The sequence below is a fragment of the Bufo bufo genome, chromosome 2 (genome assembly GCF_905171765.1).
Source record: "Bufo bufo chromosome 2, aBufBuf1.1, whole genome shotgun sequence".
NCBI classification, from domain to species: Eukaryota; Metazoa; Chordata; class Amphibia; order Anura; family Bufonidae; genus Bufo; species Bufo bufo.
The window spans coordinates 594,549,961-594,573,638 of NC_053390.1; the positions used below are offsets into that span (position 1 = coordinate 594,549,961).

The following is a 23,678-nucleotide window of genomic DNA, read 5'->3' on the forward strand; positions in this document are numbered from 1 at the left end:
CCAATAAAAACTTTTTTCACCCCCCATAAATTAAATGACACTTTTAAAAAATACAATTTGTCCTGGAAAGATTTAAAAAAGTTATGAGACTTGAAAGGTGGGGAGGAGAAAACAAAAACGCAAAAATGAAAATTTGCTGTGTCCTATAGGGCTTCAAAGGATCTCTTTTATTTAAAAAATATCTAATTATGGTCTCATGCACACTACCATAGTTAAAAACTAGAAAATGGCATAATTTTTATGAACACATTTAAGCTTCCCCCACAATGCCCAGAGCCTTTTTTTGTTTCCAATCTACAAATAATTCCTGGTAACTAGTGCTTAAAGGAGCTGTCTCATCAATACAAACTCTTTTATCAGTGAGTGTCTGGCTTGTGAAACCCCCTGTGCTTAGCTTTTATCAGCGAGGGTCTGAATTTTGAATTCCCCTGTGCTCAGCTTTTATCAATGGGGGTCTGGCTCATGAAACCCCCTGTGCTCAGTTTATATCAATAAGGGTCTGGCTTATGAAACCCCCTGTGCTCAGCATTTTTCAGTAAAAGTCTGACTTTTTCTGAGGGAAGTTACAACTGGCCAATGACCAACTAGAGAGGAAATGAAATGTTTACTTTAAAAATTTAACAGTAATTGAACAGTTAGCAGATCACTGCCCTGGATAATAGAGAAGATTTCAAGATTTGCATTTGCATTTTAATGTGACCACTTTGAATGAGACCACCTCCAGTCTTAAAAGCCGGGGATTGAAGCAATAAATTCTCCACAACACTGAATCTTTTCCCATAAAACTAAAGGGGTCACATATACGCTGTGAACTTCGGCAGTCTGATCTTGCATTGGCATATTTTATTTTATATTGATGCTATTATTTTATTGTAGTTTAGCTCTATTAGGCTGAGTTTGCATATATTGGTTGTGTCTGGCATGTTAATTTATGCCTGAGCCAGGTACAACCAATGATATTTTACACACTTTGTGCACTTTGTACACCATTACAGCATCTATAGACAGAGATATACAGTACTGCATGTAGCAGGTTTTTGGCTGGTGCAAGGAGACATCACAACTGAAGTATCAGATGCAAAAACTGTCCCCTTAGGAAAGTATGGTATTGGGTCTGGCATCAGTTTACAATATACCCAGATTGTCTGACGTACTCTATGTGAATGGGGTCTTAGTTTAACCTTATCTAATATATTTGCTATACAGTATATACTGTATAGGATCTTTGTATATCAAATAGATTATTTTTAAAATACTGTACAAAGCAACCTTTTCCTTTTTTTCTCTATATACATATTTTTTCACATAGGATACCTTCTAAAAAAAATGAAATGAGAAAGATTTATTTATTTAGTTTGAAAATACAAGAGAAAAACACAGAGTACATTCTATTATACCCAGGTGGCGTTTAGTACAAAAAGGTGATCTGAAGATGTTTGCTTCCAAATACGTTATACGTTCTATAGCTACAATAATTGCCCAACTTGGAAAAGCACCAGTAATTTACTACATGGATTTCTTTGTATGTGTTGGTCTTGCCACTTATGTCATGAGCCAAAAACATTCTAATGAGCCAGATTGTTTGTGTTTGCTCTTTGGATCACATCATATTATTGTATGCATTATAAATCCTAAACAGGCCATGTATTATTTTTTTTTTTTCCTTTTGAGATTATAATAAATAAGCATGTTTAGGATTATGTACCTGTTTTACTATATTCATACAAAATACACTAATTTTCACCCTATGAATGAAAATGTTTCTGGAATAAAAATTCAGTAGATGCAAAATATGAGCGTTTTGTTATTATTTTTGTACATTATGTACCTTCCTGGCACATTGTCTTTTATTTTATTAATGCTACTCCAGCAACAGTTTTATTCCACAACTTACTTCTGTTGCCTTGACACTGAACTCTTGGAGTCGGTGTTTTACCTACTGCTTTTGATTGTTGTGACCTTTGTAGACCTGGTGTGATTGCAGATCCATTTGTTTTGGTGAGTTTATTTGAGGATATTATAAACTGTTGACAAAAATACAAGAAAACACTGCCCTCTTGTGATTAAATGGCATAAAACCTTGATTCTATAATGAAAGGTAAGATATTTTGATTGCAGATATTTTTTACTGCAGGCCAAACATCACAGAGTATAAAAGATCCCAGTATAAAGAATGAATGATAGACATAATTATAATAAGGGCCCTTTATTTTAGAAAATAATATAAACTCAAGTATATTAAGTATAATAAATTGATGTAACTTCATCACATGATAACAATAAAAATGCCTAACACGCAGCAGTTACACCGTCAATATAAACACTGATTACACAAAGTACTGTATCATCAGGTTTTTTTTCATATAGTTGCTGTGGGAACAAAAGATGGAAATACAATTTCACAAAAATAAATTACAAAATCAACAAGGTGAACTACACAATAAATACATGTAGCCTTCTGTATTTTGGTATTGTTACAGTGTTTCTGACACAGAGAAGGCTTGCTCATTGTTCCTGTGGAACCAGACATCAATGTAAGTGGTTTCTCATTGGGATGAGTTAAATGAAGTGCCTCATCATTATGAGAATTGCTTGTTTGTTCTGTGATACTGTAATTAATCATTTGTGTTTGTTTACGGGGAAAAAGACAAACAATTGTTGTTGTTTACAATGTATGAAAGCAAAACGGTGCATAAAAATGCATATCTGTATTCAAGCCAAAGCTAAGCAACAAATGTTTGTTCGTGAATAATATAATTTACTTTCTCATTCACAGCTAATGGCCCTTTTACACAGGGCGATGATCAGGAAAGAACAATGCTCGTTCCTGATCACTGCCCATGTAAACATGGCTCCGATCACTCGACAAGTGAGTAAAGAGTTCTCAGGTGATCACGTCATTTATACAGCAATAAAACTCATTGTTTGTCACCAGCACATAACCCTTCTAAATAGGGGATATGCTGGTACCAAATGAAATCTGTATGGGGTATGAAGGTTTGTATTAAGGATCATTCATTTTCATACTCAAAAAGAAAACGGCACTTAACGAAAGGACCCTAACATTCTTTCTATAGTTTATACCCAACTAATTACTGTAGTTTTCTGCTTTATAGTCCTTATATAAACCACCGACCATAAGGGCTGTAAGGATACAGAAGGTGAAGTCATACAAAGACCCTGGATCCCAAGGGAGGCAAAAGACACCTCTGCCACATAAGAATACCTATGATGACCAATTTCTATTATCTAAATTTTTCTCTCCGATCCGCAATTATAAGGCCATGATGTGGAATGTATCAAGCTACTGGAAATATTAAATTATTTTTTTAAAGTTCTGAGAAAATAGCTCCATAGAAAACCTCAATTGCATGAGAGATGATATATTACTATATTATACATACAGTACAGACCAAAAGTTTGGACACACCTTCTCATTCAAAGAATTTTCTTTATTTTCATGACTATGAAAATTGTAGATTCACACTGAAGGCATCAAAACTATGAATGAACACATGTGGAATTATATACATAACAAACAAGTGTGAAACAACTTAAAATATGTCATATTCTAGGTTCTTCAAAGTAGCCACCTTTAGCTTTGATTACTGCTTTGCACACTCTTGGCATTCTCTTGATGAGCTTCAAGAGGTAGTCCCCTGAAATGGTTTTCACTTCACAGGTGTGCCCTGTCAGGTTTAATAAGTGGGATTTCTTGCCTTATAAATGGGGTTGGGACCATCAGTTGCGTTGAGGAGAAGTCAGGTGGATACACAGCTGAGAGTCCTACTGAATAGACTGTTAGCTGCTTTTTTCTTGCCATAATACAAATTCTAAGTAAAGAAAAACGAGTGGCCATCATTAAATGAAGGTCAGTCAGTCAGCCGAAAAATTGGGAGAACTTTGAAAGTAAGGGCTATTTGACCATGAAGGAGAGTGATGGGGTGCTGCGCCAGATGACCTGGCCTCCACAGTCACCGGACCTGAACCCAATCGAGATGGTTTGGGGTGAGCTAGACCGCAGAGTGAAGGCAAAAGGGCCAACAAGTGCTAAGCATCTCTGGGAACTCCTTCAAGACTGTTGGAAGACCATTTCAGGGGACTACCTCTTGAAGCTCATCAAAAGAATGCCAAGAGTGTGCAAAGCAGTAATCAAAGCAAAAGGTGGCTACTTTGAAGAACCTAGAATATGACATATTTTCAGTTGTTTCACACTTGTTTGTTATGTATATAATTCCACATGTGTTAATTCATAGTTTTTGATGCCTTCATAGTCATGAAAATAAAGAAAACTCTTTGAATGAGAAGGTGTGTCCAAACTTTTGGTCTCTACTGTATATTCCTAAATATATTTCATTAGTTATGTCAAGGGAGCAATCCTTAGAAGAAGAAAAATGGCTGCCGTCTAGAGTTGATCGAGCATGCTCGGCCAAACACCTGTTCGGCTTGAGCATCTCGATGCTCGGCACATGGCGGTACTTGGCCGAGTACCGCATGTGCTTGAGCGCCATGCTCGAGTTTCCTCCCAAACATGTAGGTAAGTGCTGCGCTCACTGTAATGCCAGTAGCCACGTTGGCTACTGGCATTGCAGTGATTGGCTGGCCGGAACGCATCATTGGGTGCTATATAGCACCCGATGACTCATGTTCGGCTCATTCCTAGTCAGGGAGGGACAGAGAGTGTAGGGAGTGTAATTGAATTTTTTTTTTACAAAAACGTTTCAGAGACCCAAAAGTCCTTGTAAGGACTATTGTGTGTGACAGAAGCAATGTATGTTTGTAGCGCAACCTGCACTAAATTGCTCATTGTTAGGGAGAAGGGAAGGGACAGACAGTGTAGGGAGTGTAATAAGAAGATTTTTATACAAAAAACTTTTCAGAGACCCAAAAGTCTTTTTAAGGACTATAGTGTGTGACAGCAGCAATAAATACCGTGTAATAGGCCGCTGCGGACAGTTAAATAATTCACGCCACATCTTCTGTGTAAAGTGTGCGCATCCCTAAAATATCTGTGACATTCAGTGTACTTTTTCCATAGACGGTGTCCCCCTTGGACAGTTAAACTATACGCGCCACATCTCCTGTTTTAAAGCATCCCTAAAATATCAGTGACGTCCACTGTACTTTTTCTGTCGACACTGTCAACAGTGACATTACCTGTGGTACGTTTCCTGTATAACGTTTCCTCATCACAAATACCTTTTGCGCATACACTTCCAAATCCTACGCTACTGTAGGTGTGACATACTTTCAAGCATATATCACATTTTAAAATGAAGAAGGCGAGCACTAAGGGACGGAGAAGTAGCCGTGATGCTGATGGTTCTGGGCTCATTGAAACTGTGCCTGCTGCCAGAGCACAAGAAAAACAATCATCCACGATACCTAGCTTCATGTCCCAGTTTTACAGGGCGTCGCAGGACAAAACTCTTGAAGTCAGACCAGTGCGACCTGGTGGTCGGTTGGATTGCAGCAGATAATGCTTCCAGTCGGTTAAGCACCACCCTGTCTTCCACCAAGTCCAGTCTCCGTAGCCAAAAGTCTGGTCAACATAATCCTCTCCTTGATCCTCCTACCATGGAGAGTCTGGCCAAACAAGTGATCCCACACTCGGAAATTCCGAGGAGCGCTTTTCATCGCCATTACTTGATTTGGCCCTCTCGCCAAGCACACTTAAAGAGGGACATGAGATCTTGTTCCCTGATTCCCAACCTCTTGAGCGTCCACAGTCACAAGAACATGACGGTGTGGAACAGCAATTAGTGTGTTAATAAGGTGGATGACACAGTTGCCAATTAGTCAACCGCAATTACTGTCTCAAGAGGTTGACGAAGAGGATGAGACACAGTTTTTAATCACTGAGGTTGTGGTTAGTTCAACAAATCGGGAGGATGATTAGGCTACATGCACACGACCGTGCCGTTTTTTTGCGGTCCGCAAACCACGGATTCACAAAAAAACGGAAGCCGTCCGTGTGCCTTCCGCAATGTACGGAACGGGCGGCCATTTACAGTCAGGTCCATAAATATTGGGACATCGACACAATTCTAACATTTTTGGCTCTATACACCACCACAATGGATTTGAAATGAAACGAACAAGATGTGCTTTACCTGCAGACTGTCAGCACTAATTTGAGGGTATTTACATCCAAATCAGGTGAACGGTGCAGGAATTACAACAGTTTGCATATGTGCCTCCCACTTGTTAAGGGACCAAAAGTAATGGGACAGAATAATAATCATAAATCAACCTTTCACTTTTTAATACTTGGTTGCAAATCCTTTGCCGTCAATTACAGCCTGAAGTCTGGAACGCATAGACATCACCAGACACTGGGTTTCATCCCTGGTGATGCTCTGCCAGGCCTCTACTGCAACTGTCTTCAGTTCCTGCTTGTTCTTGGGGCATTTTCCCTTTAGTTTTGTCTTCAGCAAGTGAAATGCATGCTCAATCGGATTCAGGTCCGGGGATTGACTTGGCCATTGCATAACATTCCACTTCTTTCCCTTAAAAATCTCTTTGGTTGCTCTTGCAGTATGCTTTGGGTCATTGTCCATCTGCACTGTGAAGCCCCATCTAATGAGTTATGAAGCATTTGGCTGAATATGAGCAGATAATATTGCCCGAAACACTTCAGAATTCATCCTGCTGCTTTTGTCAGCAGTCACATCATCAATAAATACAAGAGAAGCAGTTCAATTGGCAGCCATACATGCCCACGCCATGACACTACCACCACCATGCTTCACTGATGAGGTGGTATGCTTAGGATCATGAGCAGTTCCTTTCCTTCTCCATACTCTTCTCTTCCCATCACTCTGTTACAAGTTGATCTTGGTCTCATCTGTCCATAGGATGTTGTTCCAGAACTGTGGAGGCTTTTTAGATGTCGTTTGGCAAACTCTAATCTGGCCTTCATGTTTTTGAGGCTCACCAATGGTTTACATCTTGTGGTGAACCCTCTGTATTCACTCTGGTGAAGTCTTCTCTTGATTGTTGACTTTGACACGCATACACCTACCTCCTGGAGAGTGCTCTTGATCTGGCCAACTGTTATGAAGGGTGTTTTCTTCACCAAGGAAAGAATTCTTCGGTCATCCACCACAGTTGTTTTCCGTGGTCTTCCTGGTCTTTTGGTGTTGCTGAGCTCACCGTTGCGTTCCTTCTTTTTAAGAATGTTCCAAACAGTTGTTTTGGCCAGGCCTAATGTTTTTGCTATCTATCTGATGTTTTTTTGTTTTTTTTTAGCCTAATGATGGCTTGCTTCACTGATAGTGACAGCTCTTTGGATCTTATCTTGAGAGTTGACAGCAACAGATTCCAAATGCAAATAGCAGACTGGAAATGACCTCTGGACCTTTTATCTGCTCATTGTAATTGGGATAATGAGGTAATAACACACACCTGGCCATGGAACAGCTGAGAAGCCAATTGTCCCATTACTTTTGGTACCTTAAGTGGGAGGCACATACGCAAACTGTTGTAATTCCTACACTGTTCACCTGATTTGGATGTAAATACCCTCAAATTAAAGCTGACAGTCTGCAGGTAAAGCACATCTTGTTTGTTTCATTTCAAATCCATTGTGGTGGTGTATAGAGCCAAAAATGTTAGAATTGTGTCGATGTCCCAATATTTAAGGACCTGACTATATATAACTGCCTATTCTTGTCCGTTTTGCGGGCCAGCGGAACTGAGCAACGGATGCGGACATTGATGTGAATGGGTCCGCATCCGAGCCGCCAAAACTGCAGCTCGGATGCGGACCCAACAACGGCCGTGTGCATGAGGCCTTAAAGTGAGGAAGTGGAAGAGAAGGTGGTAGACGATAAGGTCACTGGACCCAACCTGGGAAGGTGGAAAGCCTAGCAAGGACAGCAGTACAGAGGGGAGGGATCTGCAGCACCGCAACAGGCTGAAAGAGGCAGTGGGGTGCCAAAAGGGAGAAGGCGGGCCACACCAATCAGGCCCGCAACTGTTACCTGGAGCACACCCTTGTGGAAATCTCCCTTGCCAAGGGGTAGATGTTCCGGAGTATGGCTTTTTTTTTTAGGAAAGTGCGGACGACAAAAGAATAGTAATTTGCAACCTGTGCCATACGAAAATGAGCCGGGGCGTAAACACTAGCAACCTCACCACCACATGGCATCCAAGCATCATAATAAGTGGGACGAATGCCTGGGTCCACAATCTGTGTCTGCGGGTCACACCACTGCCTCCTCTTCCCCCATGTTATGTGCTGGCCAATCCCCTTTCCAAGGCGCAGGCCCGGATGCCTCCCGCCCTGCACATGGACCTTCGCAAGCACCATCAGTGACCACATCCACTTCCGTGTCCCAGCGCAGCATCTAAATGTCCTTACCCCAGGCCTTTGAACGCAAGCGCAAATATCCAGCCATCCACCCACAGGCCATAGCACTAAATGCGCAGGTTTCCAAATTACTGGCCCTGGAAATGTTGCCATTTAGCCTTGTGGACACTGAGGCCTTCCGCACCCTGATGTCGGCAGCTGTCCCACATTACGCAGTCCCCAGCCGCCACAATTTTTCAAGGTGTGCCATGCCCGCCTTACACCAACATGTGTCCCATAACATCACACGTGCCCTGACCAACGTAGTTACTGGGAAGGTCCACTTAACCATGGACACATGGACAAGTGCATTCGGCCAGGGACTCTACATTTTCCTGACGGCACACTGGGTGAATGTTGTGAAAGCCAGGAGAGAGTCGTACCCTGGGATGGCAAAGGTGCTACCAACGCCATGGATTGTGGGCCCTACTTCGATCAGGGTATCCGCCAGGACCTACGTTAGTGGCTCCAAACCCCACTTCTCCGCCTCCACTTCCACCTCAGAATTATCCGCGTGCAGCACCAGTCAGTCATCAGTCGCTAGCTGGAAGCAGTGTAGCACTGCTGTGGGAAAGTGGCAACAGGCCAAGCTGAAGCTTATATACTTAGGGGACAAACAGCACACCGCCACATAGCTGTGGCTCTCGCTACTCAACCTACAACCAGGCATGGTTGTGTCTGATAATGGACGTAACTTGGTGGTGGCTTTAGAGATCGGCAAGCTCAGACACGTCCCATGCCTAGCCCACGTGTTCAACCTTGTGGTTCAGCGGTTTATCAAAACCTACCCCAATTTGCCTGAGCTACTGGTGAAGGTGTGCCGCGTGTGTGCACATTTCCGCAAGTCATCAACTGTTTTTGCGACGTGATCACGCGCTAGAATTCCACGTTCCACATGTTGGCCAGGCTTTGTGAGCAGCAGAGGGCAGTAGTGGAATACGAGCTGCAACATGGTCGTCACCTTTCCATTCAGCTTCCGATCTTCACAAGCGAGGAGTGGGCATGGATGTCTGACATCTGTGAGGAATCAACACCGATGGTGAGCAGCAATAACGCTATTATCAGCGTAACTTTCCCCTTCTGTGTCTACTCAAACGCTCGCTGCTCACAATTAAGGACGACGCCTTGCATGTGGAAGAGGTGAAAATGTGGCAAGACATTACACAGAGTGATAGCCAGACCACCCTCAGTTCGTCTTCTCAGCACGAATTGGATGATGAAGAGGAGGAGGAGCATGAGTTGGTTGCCTCCGCTACTAAGGGTAGTACCTATGGAAGTTTAATTCCATCTGTTCTGTGTGGGTCGTCAGAAAAGTAGGAAGAGGATGAGGAGATTGAGAGTGATCCTCCTGATGACGACGGCGAAGTCTTGCCTGTTGGTACTCTGCCACACATGGCTGACTTCATGTTAGGCTGCCTTTCCCGCGACCCGCGTGTTATACACATTTTAGACAACATGGATTACTGGTTGTTCACCCTTGTCGACCCCCGCTACAAAGAGAACTTCTCATCTCTCATTCCTCTGGTGGAGAGGATGAGCAAAACTGTGCAATACCAGAAGATCCTTGTTGAAAAATTGCTCCAAAAATTTCCATCTGACAACGCTGGCAGCAGAGTCCGTAGTTCCTTGGGCAACCGAGGAGGGGAGACAAGGGGAACGCACAGCAGTTCTAACAGAGGCAGGGCAGCACTCTCCAGAGCCTGAGACTTGTTTTATGACACCCCGCCAGCACCCTCACCCTAATGCGCGGCCTAGTGTCACAAGGAGGGAACATTTTTGGAAGTTTGTGAAGGAGTACATAGCAGACCGTATCAGCGTCCTCAATGATCCCTCAGTGCCTTACAACTACTGGGTGTTTTCAAGCTGGACACGTGGCATGAACTGGCACTCTACGACTTGAAGGTGCTGGCCTGCCCTCCTGCCAGCGTTTTGTCTGAGTGGGTATTTAGTGCTGCTGGTTGCATTATAACAGATAAGCGTATCCGCCTGTCAACTGAAAATGGTGACAGGTTGACTCTTATAAAAATGAACAAGGCCTGGATTGACCATGACTTCTCGACTCCACCAGAGGAAAAAGGCTGAACATAAAGGCACTTTAAATGTGTTGTTTATAATGTACTGAATACACTGTATTCCCATGAACCTCTTCCACCACAAACAAGGGTATATGGTTGAATCTTCCTTTTCTCATCCTCCTTCTCCTCTTCCATCATATCAACTCATGCTTATTTGTCGCATATAATGCCCTTGCATATATGCTTTTCGCATATAATGTTTTACAGGTCAGCTCACTAGCAGGCACTCGCATATAATGTTTTACAGGGTCAGCTCACTAGCAGGCACTCGCATATAATGTTTTACAGGGTCAGCTCACCAGCAGGCCCTCACCTACAATGTTTAACAGGGTCAGCTCACCAGCAGGCCCTCACTGTTGAGGAACGGTTGAGACATATGCATATATATCCATGCATGCCTGCAAACACGTGCGGGCATGTATGGTATATATGTGCATACATTAGACATAGCAGCATGGGACGATGTGCGCAGATGTGCCCAGCATCTGCGCACGTCTGCCCATGGTGATCCCCAGGGGCTCATGCTGGCCCCTGTGGGAAATATGTGTCCCCTGATAGTGTAGGGGCTTGTGCCCCCTGATAGTGTAGGGGCTTGTGCCCCCTGATAGTGTAGGGGCTTGTGCCCCCTGATAGTGTAGGGGCTTGTGCCCCCTGATAGTGTAGGGGCTTGTGCCCCCTGATAATGTAGGGGCTTGTGATGTGCCCCTTATAATATGTGGCCCCTTATATAATCCCCCTTAGAATGTATGATTAATGTATACATGTGTATGGATGTGCCCCAAGCATCGATACACATGTATATTCATATTATGCCCCCTTGTCATATCCCCATACCATATAAATCCCCCCCCCCCTTACATGGACACAGATGCATCAATGTAAATGTGCCCCAAGCATTTACATTGATGTAATCTGGGTGAAGGCGCCAGGATGACCGGACAAGGTCCGGTCATTCTGGTGACCTCAAAAGGATTCAAATTCAATAGAATTTGAATCCTTTTGTTCTAATTATCTGCAGTCCTGCTGGAGATAATTAGGCATAATAGAGAGAGAGGAGATACCTCCGCTCACTCTATTATGCGCATTCTGGCATCGCAATTACTATTGCGATGTCCGGAATGCTGAGATCTACAGGCGGCGCGTGTGCAGGGACGCGCGGGCAGGCGCGGTGACGTCATCTCACCGCGCCGGCCCACGTGTCCTGGACGGCAGTGCGCGCCCCCACCTTGAGAAGCGCATCGGCGCTTAGCACGCGGCCCCTTCCTCCGGCCCAAGTAAGTTAGGCTCTGAGCCCCCACTGGAGAGCGCATCGGCGCTCAGGACATCGGGACCCCCCCCTCATCTTATAGAGGAGCGCGTCCTGCGCTGACCCGACCGGACCCAACCCCTGCAGCCCTTACCCCCCCTTCAGGAGGAGAGCGCATCCTGCGCTCAGGAAGAGGGACCCTGCCGGACATCTCCACCCCTGGACGGACGAGCAGGACCCTAAGTATCACCCCCTTTATCCTAACCCTGTTACCCCTGGCAACCCCATTACACCCCTGGTCCTCCCTGTGATTCCCCCAAACCCTCACCCCTGGTTACATCCCCTGGTTCCCTGTGTGCCTGCTCTCCTGTTGTACCCCTGATCCTGTGAAACCCTTAATTCCCCTGTTGTACCCCTGATCCTGTGGCCCTATTTGTACCCCTGATGTCCCCTGTCCGGCGGAAATGTGCCTGCATTAACCCCTTTACCCTGGTGACCCTGATAAACCACTGGTGGTTACCCTGGTCCTGTAGAGCGTGCTTCTGCTCTGCAAACAAATCCTTTTAACCCTTTGTTAACCCTGTAGGGACAGTGAGTACAGACGGGTGGGATTGTTAATATACTTGTATGTGTGAATTGTCTAGTTAGTATGTGGGGTGGAATTTGGGATTGTGTAGTGTAGTTTAGGATTGTATATTTAGTGCTGTATTTACTGTATTGCGTGCGTAGTGTATTAGGTTAATAAATACCGTTATATTTGTAACTATCTGTGTAACGTGTAGTTATTGGCGATAGGTAGTTAGTAAGGCGCATGCAGTTAGCATAAGTGACTAGTGTAAAGCATAGCGAAGGTATTGTTGTTATTATATATAAAGGCATAAATAGGCGGAGTTATCAATAGACGGCTCCTCCCATTTATGAATATTAATTATCGATATTTGCATAAATATTGGTGATTAATATTCCCCCTTTACACTCACCTACAATGTTTTACAGTGTCAGCTCACCAGCAGGCCATCACCTACAATGTTTAACAGGGTCAGCTCACCAGCAGACCCTCGCATATAATGTTTTACAGGGTCAGCTCACTTGCAGGCCCACACCTAAAATCTTTTACATGGTCAGCTCACCAGCAGGCCCTCGCATATAATTTTTTAGATGGTCAGCTCACCAGCAGGACCTCGCATATAATGTTTTACAGGGTCAGCTCACCTGCATTCCCTCACCTAATTATACCTAATAGGTAATTTGCGCGCATTCTGCCTTGCATGGATGTGGTAGCCGTAGCTGTTTCTCAGGCTCCCTCTTCGGAATCTAACCATGATTCCCCATTACCCATGGTCTACATGGTTTGGGCTGAAAATAACATCGAAAGTTGATAGGGCAGACATCCAAGTGGATCGTCGCCGTCATGGGGACGTGCGATTGGCCCCAGGTTATCTACAGTCACCAAAGCAGCAACAGGTGTGACGCTTCGCGATCTCAGCAATACGAAGAAATCGCAAATGCGTCCTGTTTTAAAATCACAGAATCACCAGAGCCTTCGTCTGCGCACACAGAGTTAAAATCTTTTTTTAAACCCAGAAGTAATTCAAATTTCAGTTACTGCTCACAGATCAGAGGTACAATTAGCACCTCCTTGCCAAAGACTCTTCCTGCCCCCATGCCAGTTTAAGTACCCATCAATCTGATATTCTCCTTACAGAACCTCATAAAAACTCGGTAGTTGGAGCGGCTCCAACCCAGCATGAATCCTCACACCTTAAGCCTCGTCAGAAAGCTTCAAAAGAAAAGGACAGATCTGTATCAGACAGCTGGGTGATACAGGGAGAAAGGTGACCTTCCAGTCACCCTACATTCCATAGATTTCATAATTCTTCCCATATTTCCTCATATTTCATAGGATAGGAAAATACGAAATGAATAATCTCTTCAGAAATTGTTCAGATTATTATAACACACCTTCCAGGAAATCCTGCTCTGAGATATAAAGGTTCTCAGGCACCCTGTATGGTCTTCCAGTCATATTTGGTATCGGATAATGCTTAAAATTGTACTGATTATAAATATCAACTCTGTTTCTTGATTTGACTTACGGGTATGGAGAAATTGGCAAAGCGAAGAACCTGCCAGATTTTCTCTCTAGGGGGCAAAGGACTGCCCCTGTTCCAGTTACACAAGGCTGGATCTGTACGTGTCATAACCACTCCCCACTTCAGAGTGGGTAAAAACAGTGACTCACTCAGGTCCTGGGTCCTTCATCTAACATCTGACGTCGACTAATATCACTACCGTCCGCTGGACACGGGCACACCGCCATCTTGGATTATTCCTTACAAAGACTTTATCTTTTACTGGATTTTAGCACGGTAATACTGAACTTACAGACATTCTATTCCCTTCCACCTCTTACCTATTTCTATCCAACCAATCTGTTCGAATAGCAGGTATATTTATCTGTCAGTTTTAATGTATATATTTTTTGTGTATAGTTGTTAGAATAAAACTAACAATTTCATCTTTCCAGTTTTGCCCTTGTTACTTGATTATCTGATCTATGCTAAGAACTCTGTCCTTAGAAGAGACATACTACCGCATTGTCTTGTTTGTATAAATTGTTAATTGGTTAGCTATGTTGCAAATAACAGTTTCTTCCCTTTAGGATTAGCTAGCCGGGGTCTCTTTGCCCCGATTCAATACGAAGAGTGGTGGCAGGAAATTAATTTGATTTCCAGTGTGAAATCAATAATTTTATTTTTCCGATTGGTTGGTGTGCCCATACATGATACAATCTTAAACGTCTACTGTTCTCACAGTGGATTCGCCTCCAGAAGTCTCTAATGGACGAGACCTGTATGGCAATTGTGGCATAGTATGACTGGATTGGCGGGTGTTTGTCACACAGGCCCTCGCCCATAATGTTTTAGATGGTCAGATAAGCAGGCCCTTGCTCCAAATGTTTTTGAGGGTCGCCAGCAGGCCTTCACCTACAATCTTTTACAGCGTCAGCTCACCTGCAGGCCCTCACCTATTTATACATAATAGGTAATTTGCGCGCATGCTGCCTTGCTTGGATGTGGTAGCTGTAGCTGTTTCTCAGGCTCCCTCTCCAGAATCAAACCATGATTCCCCCGTTACCCATGGTCTACATGGTTTGGGCTAAAAATAACATCGAAAGTTCATAGGGCAGACATCCAAATGGATCGTCACCGTCTCCAGGTTATCTAGAGTCACCAAAGCGGCAGCAGGCCCTAGCCCATAATGTTTTAGATGGTCAGATCAGCAGGCCCTTGCTCAAAATGTTTTTGAGGGTCACCAGCAGTCCATCAATCATAATTTTTCAAGGCTGTGTATGATGCCCTCCTTTATGTGTAACAAAGGGTGTATTGGAGTGCCAAATCCTTGTAATTTTTGGCAGCCCTTTCACTTAGTGCATAGGCTTCATGAGTGTAGGATTCCCGCTACCTGAACAATTGTACCACAATGTGAATTAGGCCCTCCATTATGTGATCTACAGGTTGTATTGGAGTGCATCTTCCTTGTAATTTTTGCCAGCACTTTCCTGTATATTTACTTGTATATAAAGTGAAAGAATGTTTCCTAACAATTTTTCATGTAAAATCGATTTTATCTTCGGTTTGGTGTGTATTATTGTCAGTCTGTAAAAGTGGCGTACTACTCGGACAACATCATTCCCAGCAGCGACCTGGAAGTCCAAGATGCATCTAGACATCCTCCACATGCTGTTCCAGAACCATTTAGGTGGTGTTTACATCATTTTCTGACCTTTTTCTATGAACCAGGCAGCCTCCCCTCTTCAGAGCAGGGGGTGCCTGGTTTAATGCTTGGGTTCTCCCATTGTCTTTCATTATACTCGGGTGCTCGGTAGAGCACCCGACATCCCGATGTGTTTGGCCAGAGCACCCGACATCCCGATGTGTTTGGCCAGAGCACCCGAGCACTTTGGTGCTTGATCCACACTACTGCCTTCCTCTTAGTACATGCAGAACCTGTCCTAATCACACAGCAGGACAAGTTACATCACAACACTAAGCTAAATAGCTGCTTCAGCCTCCTCTCTACCCTCAATGATTATGATCCTGAAAACAGCTGATCTTCAGCTGAATCTCTGTGGGAATGGAGTTCATAAGGAGAGATGAAGTATAGAGAGGATGGACAGGACAGACTGTGGTAATCATGGAATGTGGTCATGGAGACTGCATACAAGTTCTGGTGCTCATTAGCCACATCCCCACCTCCTAGCTGTACTTCAGGTCTCCTCATCAACTCTATTTCTACAGAGATTCAGCTGAAGATGTATTCAGGATCATAATCTCTAACAAGTAGGAGAGCAGGATGAGCTAGCTCTTTAGCTCAGTGTTGTGAAGTAACTTGTCCTGCTGTGAGAATAGGACAGGTTTTGTGTGTACTAATAGGACAGCAGCCATTTTATTTCTCCTATTGATTGCTCCCTAGACAAGACGAGCCATTATAACTAATAAAAGTTTTTGGGGAATATATTTATAAAATAAGTAAGTAATTTTATTTTCTTAATTCCCAGGGAACCCCTTTAAGTATAGCGTTTGTGGGTTCTTGTGATCTGTCATCATTCATAAAATATTTGGGAAAAGCAAAATAGACTGCATTCATACCTGTGCTAGTTCTTTTATGTCAGGTTTATGTTGCTTTTTGATGGTCCGTATAATGTAGCCTATTCAACGGCTCTATCAGTATAAAACCTAATGAAATAGAAGCAATGACACCAGTGTAATCGGAGTCCTAGATTTATTTTTCTAATCAACCCCAAAATACTGTATTGTAATACATAATATTTTGTGTAAAACATATAAATCTGCCCAGCAAGGCTATGAGGAGAACCACATAGCTCTCCTTTTAAATAATGTAAGTTACTGAACTAGGTGAGAATTTCAGCTGTAGTCTATTGACCTAATGCTTTCACAAAATAGCTATTTTACATTACAACCATGTACAGGATACATGCAGTGCATTGTTTGGCTGTACAGTAGGTTACAAGATGCAGTGGTACATCAGCTTTCTATTTTGACAATTCACTTTATTTATTGTATTTCAGATGTAGCATTATTCAAAATGGCACACTTTTTGTATGTATTATGCAGTTGTATCAATATATACATATATAATAGTATAAATATAAATGAACTTTTTTTTTTTTTAGGTGATGAAAAATATCTGTTTTGGTGATCAGAAGATTACGGATGCACAACATTTTGAAACTACACACTATTGCTTATGCTAATGTGATTTACATTGTCTGAAAGACTTTACTATAAATGCAGTGCAATGGTCACATAAACCATTGTAGAGGAGTGCAAGCTCACTTCATTCTCCTATTCACATCATCACTTTAGTATGAAATAAAGAGACATTGGAAATTTGCAAAATCTGAAAATACAAAACAAAACATGAATCATATTGTAAAGCTTAGAAGGAGCTTCCGAACACTTGTAATTCTCTTAGCCACTTTCTGCCTTGTAAGTATAGTAATTTCCGCTTACTATTTGTATTCTGGTCACAAGCAGGCAATAGTACTCATTGAAACATCAACACAAGCTGGTTGTGAAGACATAAATGTGTTGCCATATCGGTCAATGGAGATGAAGTTTGCACAGCCGATTGATACTTCCAAGACAGATCTCACAATATTACTTTTTGTGGAGAGTCAGTACTCACAACTTGGGCAAGACATTGCAGCAATCTTGGAATCTAGTAGGTATCAGTATGACATTGTAATTGCTCCAGCGAAAGGGGATATTCCTCCCCTTACCAAGGATAGCAGAGGAAAATATGCAATTATAATTTATGAAAATCTTTTGAAGTATGTAGCAATGGATGCATGGAATCGAGAACTCTTAGAAAAGTACTGTGTTGAGTATAGTGTAAGCATCATAGCTTTTCACAAAGCTACTGAGAACAGCTTGCCAAGTACCAAACTGAAAGGCTTTCCTTTACTTCTCTTCAACAATGTAGCTCTAAAAGACTTTTTTGTAAACTCAAATTCCCCACTGCTGCATATTACAAAAGCTTCAACAGTTCAGAAAGGTCCTTTGCCTGGAGAAGACTGGACCGTTTTCCAATATAACCATTCAACTTATCAACCAGTGATTCTCTCTGAATTACAAACACCAGAACAACACGAATATGCTTTGTCTACATTTTCCCACCATGCCACTGTTATCCAGGATTTAGGACTTCATGATGGAATTCAACGAGTCTTATTTGGCAACAATTTGAATTTTTGGTTGCACAAGTTAATTTTTATAGATTCTATATCTTTTCTGTCTGGGAAGAAGCTTAGTTTATCTTTGGACAGATACATCCTTGTGGACATTGATGATATATTTGTTGGAAAAGAGGGCACTAGGATGAATGTAAACGATGTAAAGGTAAGGCTGTTTAATTATGAAGACATTTGTACATAAGGATGAAAAATGTCCTAATTTTATCCACCATATGGTATATGAAATTCATGACAAACAAAACAGTATTTGAAAAAAGTTTTCTCACAAATACTTTCAAGCTGATATGTTTTAATACTATCAGAGCAGTGTATTTAAAGGGATTGTCCGGATAGGTCATCAATATCAGATTGCCAGGGGTCCAACACCTGCTGTCCTACAGACATACAGAGGAGAGCAGGAAGAGAGAAGAGAGATGGCACATGCGCACTGCAAGCTCCATCTCCTCAAACAGCTGATCGGTGGGGCGTCGGACTCCCGCCGATCTGATATTGACAACCTATCCTGAGGATCATCAATAGAAAAAGCCCCGACAAACTCTTAAAATTTTGTTCAATTGCATAATTAGACATTATTGTCAATGTATAATCAAATGTTTCAATACAAAATCTGGTGGGGGCCTTATTGTAGATTTTGTTTCAGGGCTAGGAGCTTTAGGTTACACCACTGTTGACAGCCAAGCATGTAAGCTAGTGTGGTCATATGACCATGCTTCTTGTGTTCATATGATCTTGTTCCTCGTGTTTATCTCCTGCCTGTGTGACTTCAGGTGTAATACTCTGAACACATGGTTTTCTTTCCACTCCTCTTCTGTGTAATACAGAGGTTCACATGTCACATGCCTTTTCTCTCCCCTTTGATCCCCACTATCCCTGGAGGATGATTATTTCTTATGCTAAGCATCAGATTGTGCATATTCAGTTATCAGCAGAACAGCAAAGCAGGGTAGCAGAGGTGTGTTGTCTGTGGTAAGTACCTACAGCACTACCTTATACTTATCATAGAAGATTGTTTAGGTATGTAGATGTAAACAATGGTCATACTGTAGTCTGAGAGAGGTTAGAGGAATTCTGGGAAAACTTTAGCCATTTACATTGGTATTCTCGCCTACAGTAAGCCTTCGTAACATTAAAACAACTATTTTACCTGGCGCTGGGTATAGTAAACAAAAATGAAAAATGATTATTTCTTGATGAACTATGGTGCCATCAACTGGCATTCAGAAACAACATACAATATACATACATAGGAATCCTTTTCTGTATTTTCTGTAAGCACAGAAAGCCCCTTTAACACATTTCTGTGACTGTTATTTCTATTTAGTAAACAAAGATATTAAATATGTAAAGCAGTGCCAAATATAAATGACTGAATTGTAATTTCAAAGTCGGCAGCTTGTCTCTCAATCTATTGAGAATTGTGTTCCGGAAAAATGGTGCAATTAAATTACACAATAGGACAAAATAAAAGAAATGTTCAACATATTTGTTAAAGGGGCTATGCCAAGTTCTAAAGTTATCCTTATCCACAGGATAGGGTATAACCTTCTGAACAAAGCAAAAAACTCTACATTGAGTCCCTTAAAACTAGAAAAGCAAACATTTTAGGTGCAAAATCTTCATAGGAAGCCAAATAGTCTTGCAGTATATATTTGAGTATTGGAGGAAATTACTCAGAGGAAACCCACAGAAAAATGGAGAGAACATTCCAACTACAGGCAGATTTTGTTTTCGATAATATTCAAACCCAGGACCCCAGCGTTTTGAGGCAACAATGCTAAGTATTGAGAAATCACAGTTCTTAAAATGGCCTTACAGCTAATATGTCTAATATGGCAGTAGTTTTAAAAAACCAAACATTTTAAAGGGTTAAAAAAAACATAGGCACATAATCCAACATTTCATGAAGTCTGCCTGTTATGGCTACTAAAAATGCAACTTCAAGTGGAAAGTATACAATATATAGGAAATCCATAAGAACTTGTAGATGCTTTCATTATTGATAAAAGTAGAAAAAAAGTATTTTGATACAGTAATAAATTACGTATATATTGATGCAATATTTTAGTTTGTTAACTGTTCTTTTAGAAAAACGTGTCTTTTTCATGTTGAGCAATGTACACCTATTTTGTTACTTGTGTAGAAAGGTTGTCTGGGGTTTTAAAAACTCTGGTGAAGAACAGGATATGTAAAACCATTAAAAAAATCTTACCCGTTCATTTCTCTGCTGCTCCAGTGGCACCTCTCCTGTGGTCCCCACTGGTCTTTGTCCACTTGTCCTGTTGCGATGAAGTGTCATATATGGATAGGATCACTGCAGCCAATCATTGGATTCAGCAGTCTCATGCCATACATGCAAGCATCACTGTTGAGACAAGTGATTGGCTAACATGAATAGCATGTCCTTGCTGCAGGGAAGTGAAAGACCAGCGTGGCCTACTGGAGCGGTGTTGCTGGTGAGGCAGTGCATCAAATACAGATTTCTTATTTTATTTTATGACATTACCTGCTCTTAGTTTTTAAAATCTTAAGCAGCCCCTGTAATAAGAATTAAAATAATTTTATTAAATTGTATCTGTCAACATAGTTTGCATTACAGTAAATGGTATATTACAGTTCATTCTCATGGGACGTTTCTATTATATTTAACTTTTTTAGTTCTCTTTTGAGCTGTTTTTCAGGACATTTATATCTTGACAGTGACGTTTTTGCCCATTCACATTCACTGCTACACAGAAGTAAACAGTCACCTGATAGGCCAATTAATGAAATCTGCTAAATTGGGTTTTATTACATTTTGTAACTACTTTGAAACTACCTATGCATATGAATAGAGTAGCCATTTGTTATTGAGAGACAAATCAGTGTAACGTACGCTCCACAATAAAATTTTAATTGTTTCATTATTGATAGCATCATTGTTTCTATTTCTATTAATGGTGAGCTTATAGTCAAGCCTATTTACAGATCATTAAAACAATTTTTTTAAAACATTTATTCCAACAAATCTATTATTACTGTACTTCAAGAGCATATTAACCCAGGAGTATTGCCTGGTAGGGTTGATCATGCTGATTAAAACAATACATTAATAATCTTTGTAGGTTACAGAGTTGTGGAGATATGAGGATTTTTATCTTTATCCACATCTGGCAGTTAGAGCACCAATGGGCATGCTGTATCTCTTTGTGCACTTCTACATCTACACCCCTAGTGCATAACACACTCTGCATCCCCTTTGATTGACAGGTTTAATAGACCTGTCTTCTTTTTTTCTGCTCTGTGACTCAATAATAAGCATTGGTGGTCCAGCGTTAATAGGATATATTCAGTTATTGGTGTCAGTAGGTTTTATAAAAATCCTGCTGCACTTCTCTCTGTCTGAAGGCATCTCCACTTCTGAGTGGACTGACTCGCCAGCATCTTCGTACATAGTGGAAGAGCGCATCTGATGTCAGGGTGGAAAGGTAAATATTCTCTCCTCCCCACAGAGTGCTCGCTCCCCTCTGCAGAGGCTCCACTGCCACCAATGATTGCATATATAAGATACAGCACATTATCAAAATCACACATACCTAGGGGAATGCATGATTTTGATAAAGCCCGCTGACACCAGTGACTCCATCTAACATACTAATGCTGGAAAACCAATGATAATTAGTGAGTCACAGTGCAAGCACCATTAGACAGGGCTATCAAAAGTGAGGGGGAGTATAATGAGCACTCGGGGCAAAGCTGTAGCAGTGCTCAAAGCACTACCCCTGGGCCTTGGTGCTCCAACTGCCTGATTTGCATAAAGATGAAAGTCTTCTTACCTGCAACCTACAAAGATAAATAAGGTATCATTTTAACGAGTACGATCAATCCTACTAGCCAATATGCCTTGTTTAATAGGGTTGATCATGCTGACAGAGGATCTTTAAAGAAAAAGTTACTTTTCATTTAGTCTACATCCTTTTGGTATTTCCTGGCAATATCCTGATATCACATTGTTTATTTTTTATTTTTTTTTGTAAAATCATACAAGCTTTGCTGTAGTGTTAATCTATGCATTTTATAGTAGACTTGAGCTTATACACAAAGGTCAGATACCTATTGTACAGTACATCATGTCTCAGAGACAGAATATCAGCCTGGGCCTCTGAGGAAATAGGAGGTCTTGGTTCTAGCTGCTGGCACCATACTTAAATTTTTCCAGTTTGACGTACTGCTTTTCTATCTACCTACTATCTATCTATCTATTGTCTATCTATCTATCTAAAATTGCAAACAGGCAGCACACAAAAAATATGAAAAAATGAAAAAAGTTTATTCACCCTTGGGGATGCGACATTTCGGCTCAAACACTAGAGCCTTTCTCAAGCCTGGTGGCTCTAGTGTTTGAGCCCAAAAGTCGTGTCCACATGGGTGAATAAACTTTTTTCATTTTTTCATATTTTGAGTGTGCTGCCTGTTTGCAATTTTTGATTATTTGGGCATTGGTGTCATTCCATTGGGCTTCCACCTCCATTTGCTTTTTATTGTCTAGTGCTGCCATTTTTCTAATATCTATATCCATCTATCTAACCAACCAAGAGACCACTACATCTTAATCATATATGTGACAGTATTCAGTCAAATAGCCAGAAAGTCTGAATAAAATTAATAGCAGGTAAGTATTAGGTAGTGCTAACATACTGTAGATATAATTTTCAAACCTTCATCAGAAAACCTTTAATCTATGAGTATTTTGGAATGTCCAATCAGTTGGTGCAGCTTCCCACTTATGTGTGTACAAGTGGTCCCCTTGAATTTCTGTATCATTTTTTATATTTAATGTATTGTATTTCCCAATATCAGGCTGGCATTGTAAGTATGAATATAAAGCAAGTCTAGCGAAGATTAGAGCTGAGTCTAGCCAAGGGACTTCACAAGCACAAGTGACTGGGAGGAACTTAAAGGTACCTGGACACAACTAGATTATTAGTGCGCAGAATTATCATTTTTAACTACATGCCTTCTGGGACATAGTGAACCTGAATATTTCAGGAGAGCATCCTGCAATAAATAATGTAGCAGAGAGTTTGCCTGCCACAAGGGAGAACGCCCTTATTGGATTGCTCAAGATAAATAAAAAATCATTATATTCAGTACTTAAGTGCTAGAAAGTGTATTCTTTACCTGTAAAGTAACAGCATTAGTAAACTCCTTAACTGACAATTGCCAGACCTGTTATAAGGAATTTCAGCTAAATTAAGATGCGGATTATTACCTTTGCTATATAAATGAACTGTACCGACTGCCCTGAGACCATTGATTCAGTAAAAGTTCAACTATGTTTTACGATTAAATTGCATGCGGTCTCTTACAAAGGAGGTACACTCCCGCAATATATGAAACTACACAACAAAAGTGGAGTGCAACCACACTATTTATCAATAAAAGATCAATTTTATTCATATTACAATTAAAATCATATCATATTATACACAATGTGAGTATAACTAAGCAGGGACAAACACAGTCATACATCACCCTGTCAGCACACCCCTCTGAAATCTACTCAATGGTATACCCCCTTTGATCAGTGATCATGGAATGAAATTTCCTGGTAAATGATCTAGAATGGGGATATACAGTGTGGGAACCTATCTAAGTTGAAGGCATGCCTCCCTTACAACTAATTACCGCATCACCACGGCTCAGACCACATGGGTCAAAGAAAAAAAACGAGGGTGCATGAAGTAA

At 41.5% G+C, this 23,678-nt stretch overlaps 1 protein-coding gene across 2 annotated transcripts in view; it reads left to right on the forward strand.

The window, feature by feature from the left end:
- Positions 1-23,678, forward strand: part of LOC120989895 (bifunctional heparan sulfate N-deacetylase/N-sulfotransferase 4-like) — a 781,923-nt gene that overhangs the window by 32,566 nt on the left and 725,679 nt on the right. For both annotated transcript variants that reach the window (XR_005776339.1, XM_040418282.1), the window contains exon 2: positions 16,872-18,099. Coding sequence is in view for 1 of the 2 variants with exons in the window: in XM_040418282.1 (XP_040274216.1) it covers positions 17,119-18,099 (981 nt within the window). In the remaining variant the exon portion in view is untranslated. The remainder of the gene's footprint in view (positions 1-16,871; positions 18,100-23,678) is intronic.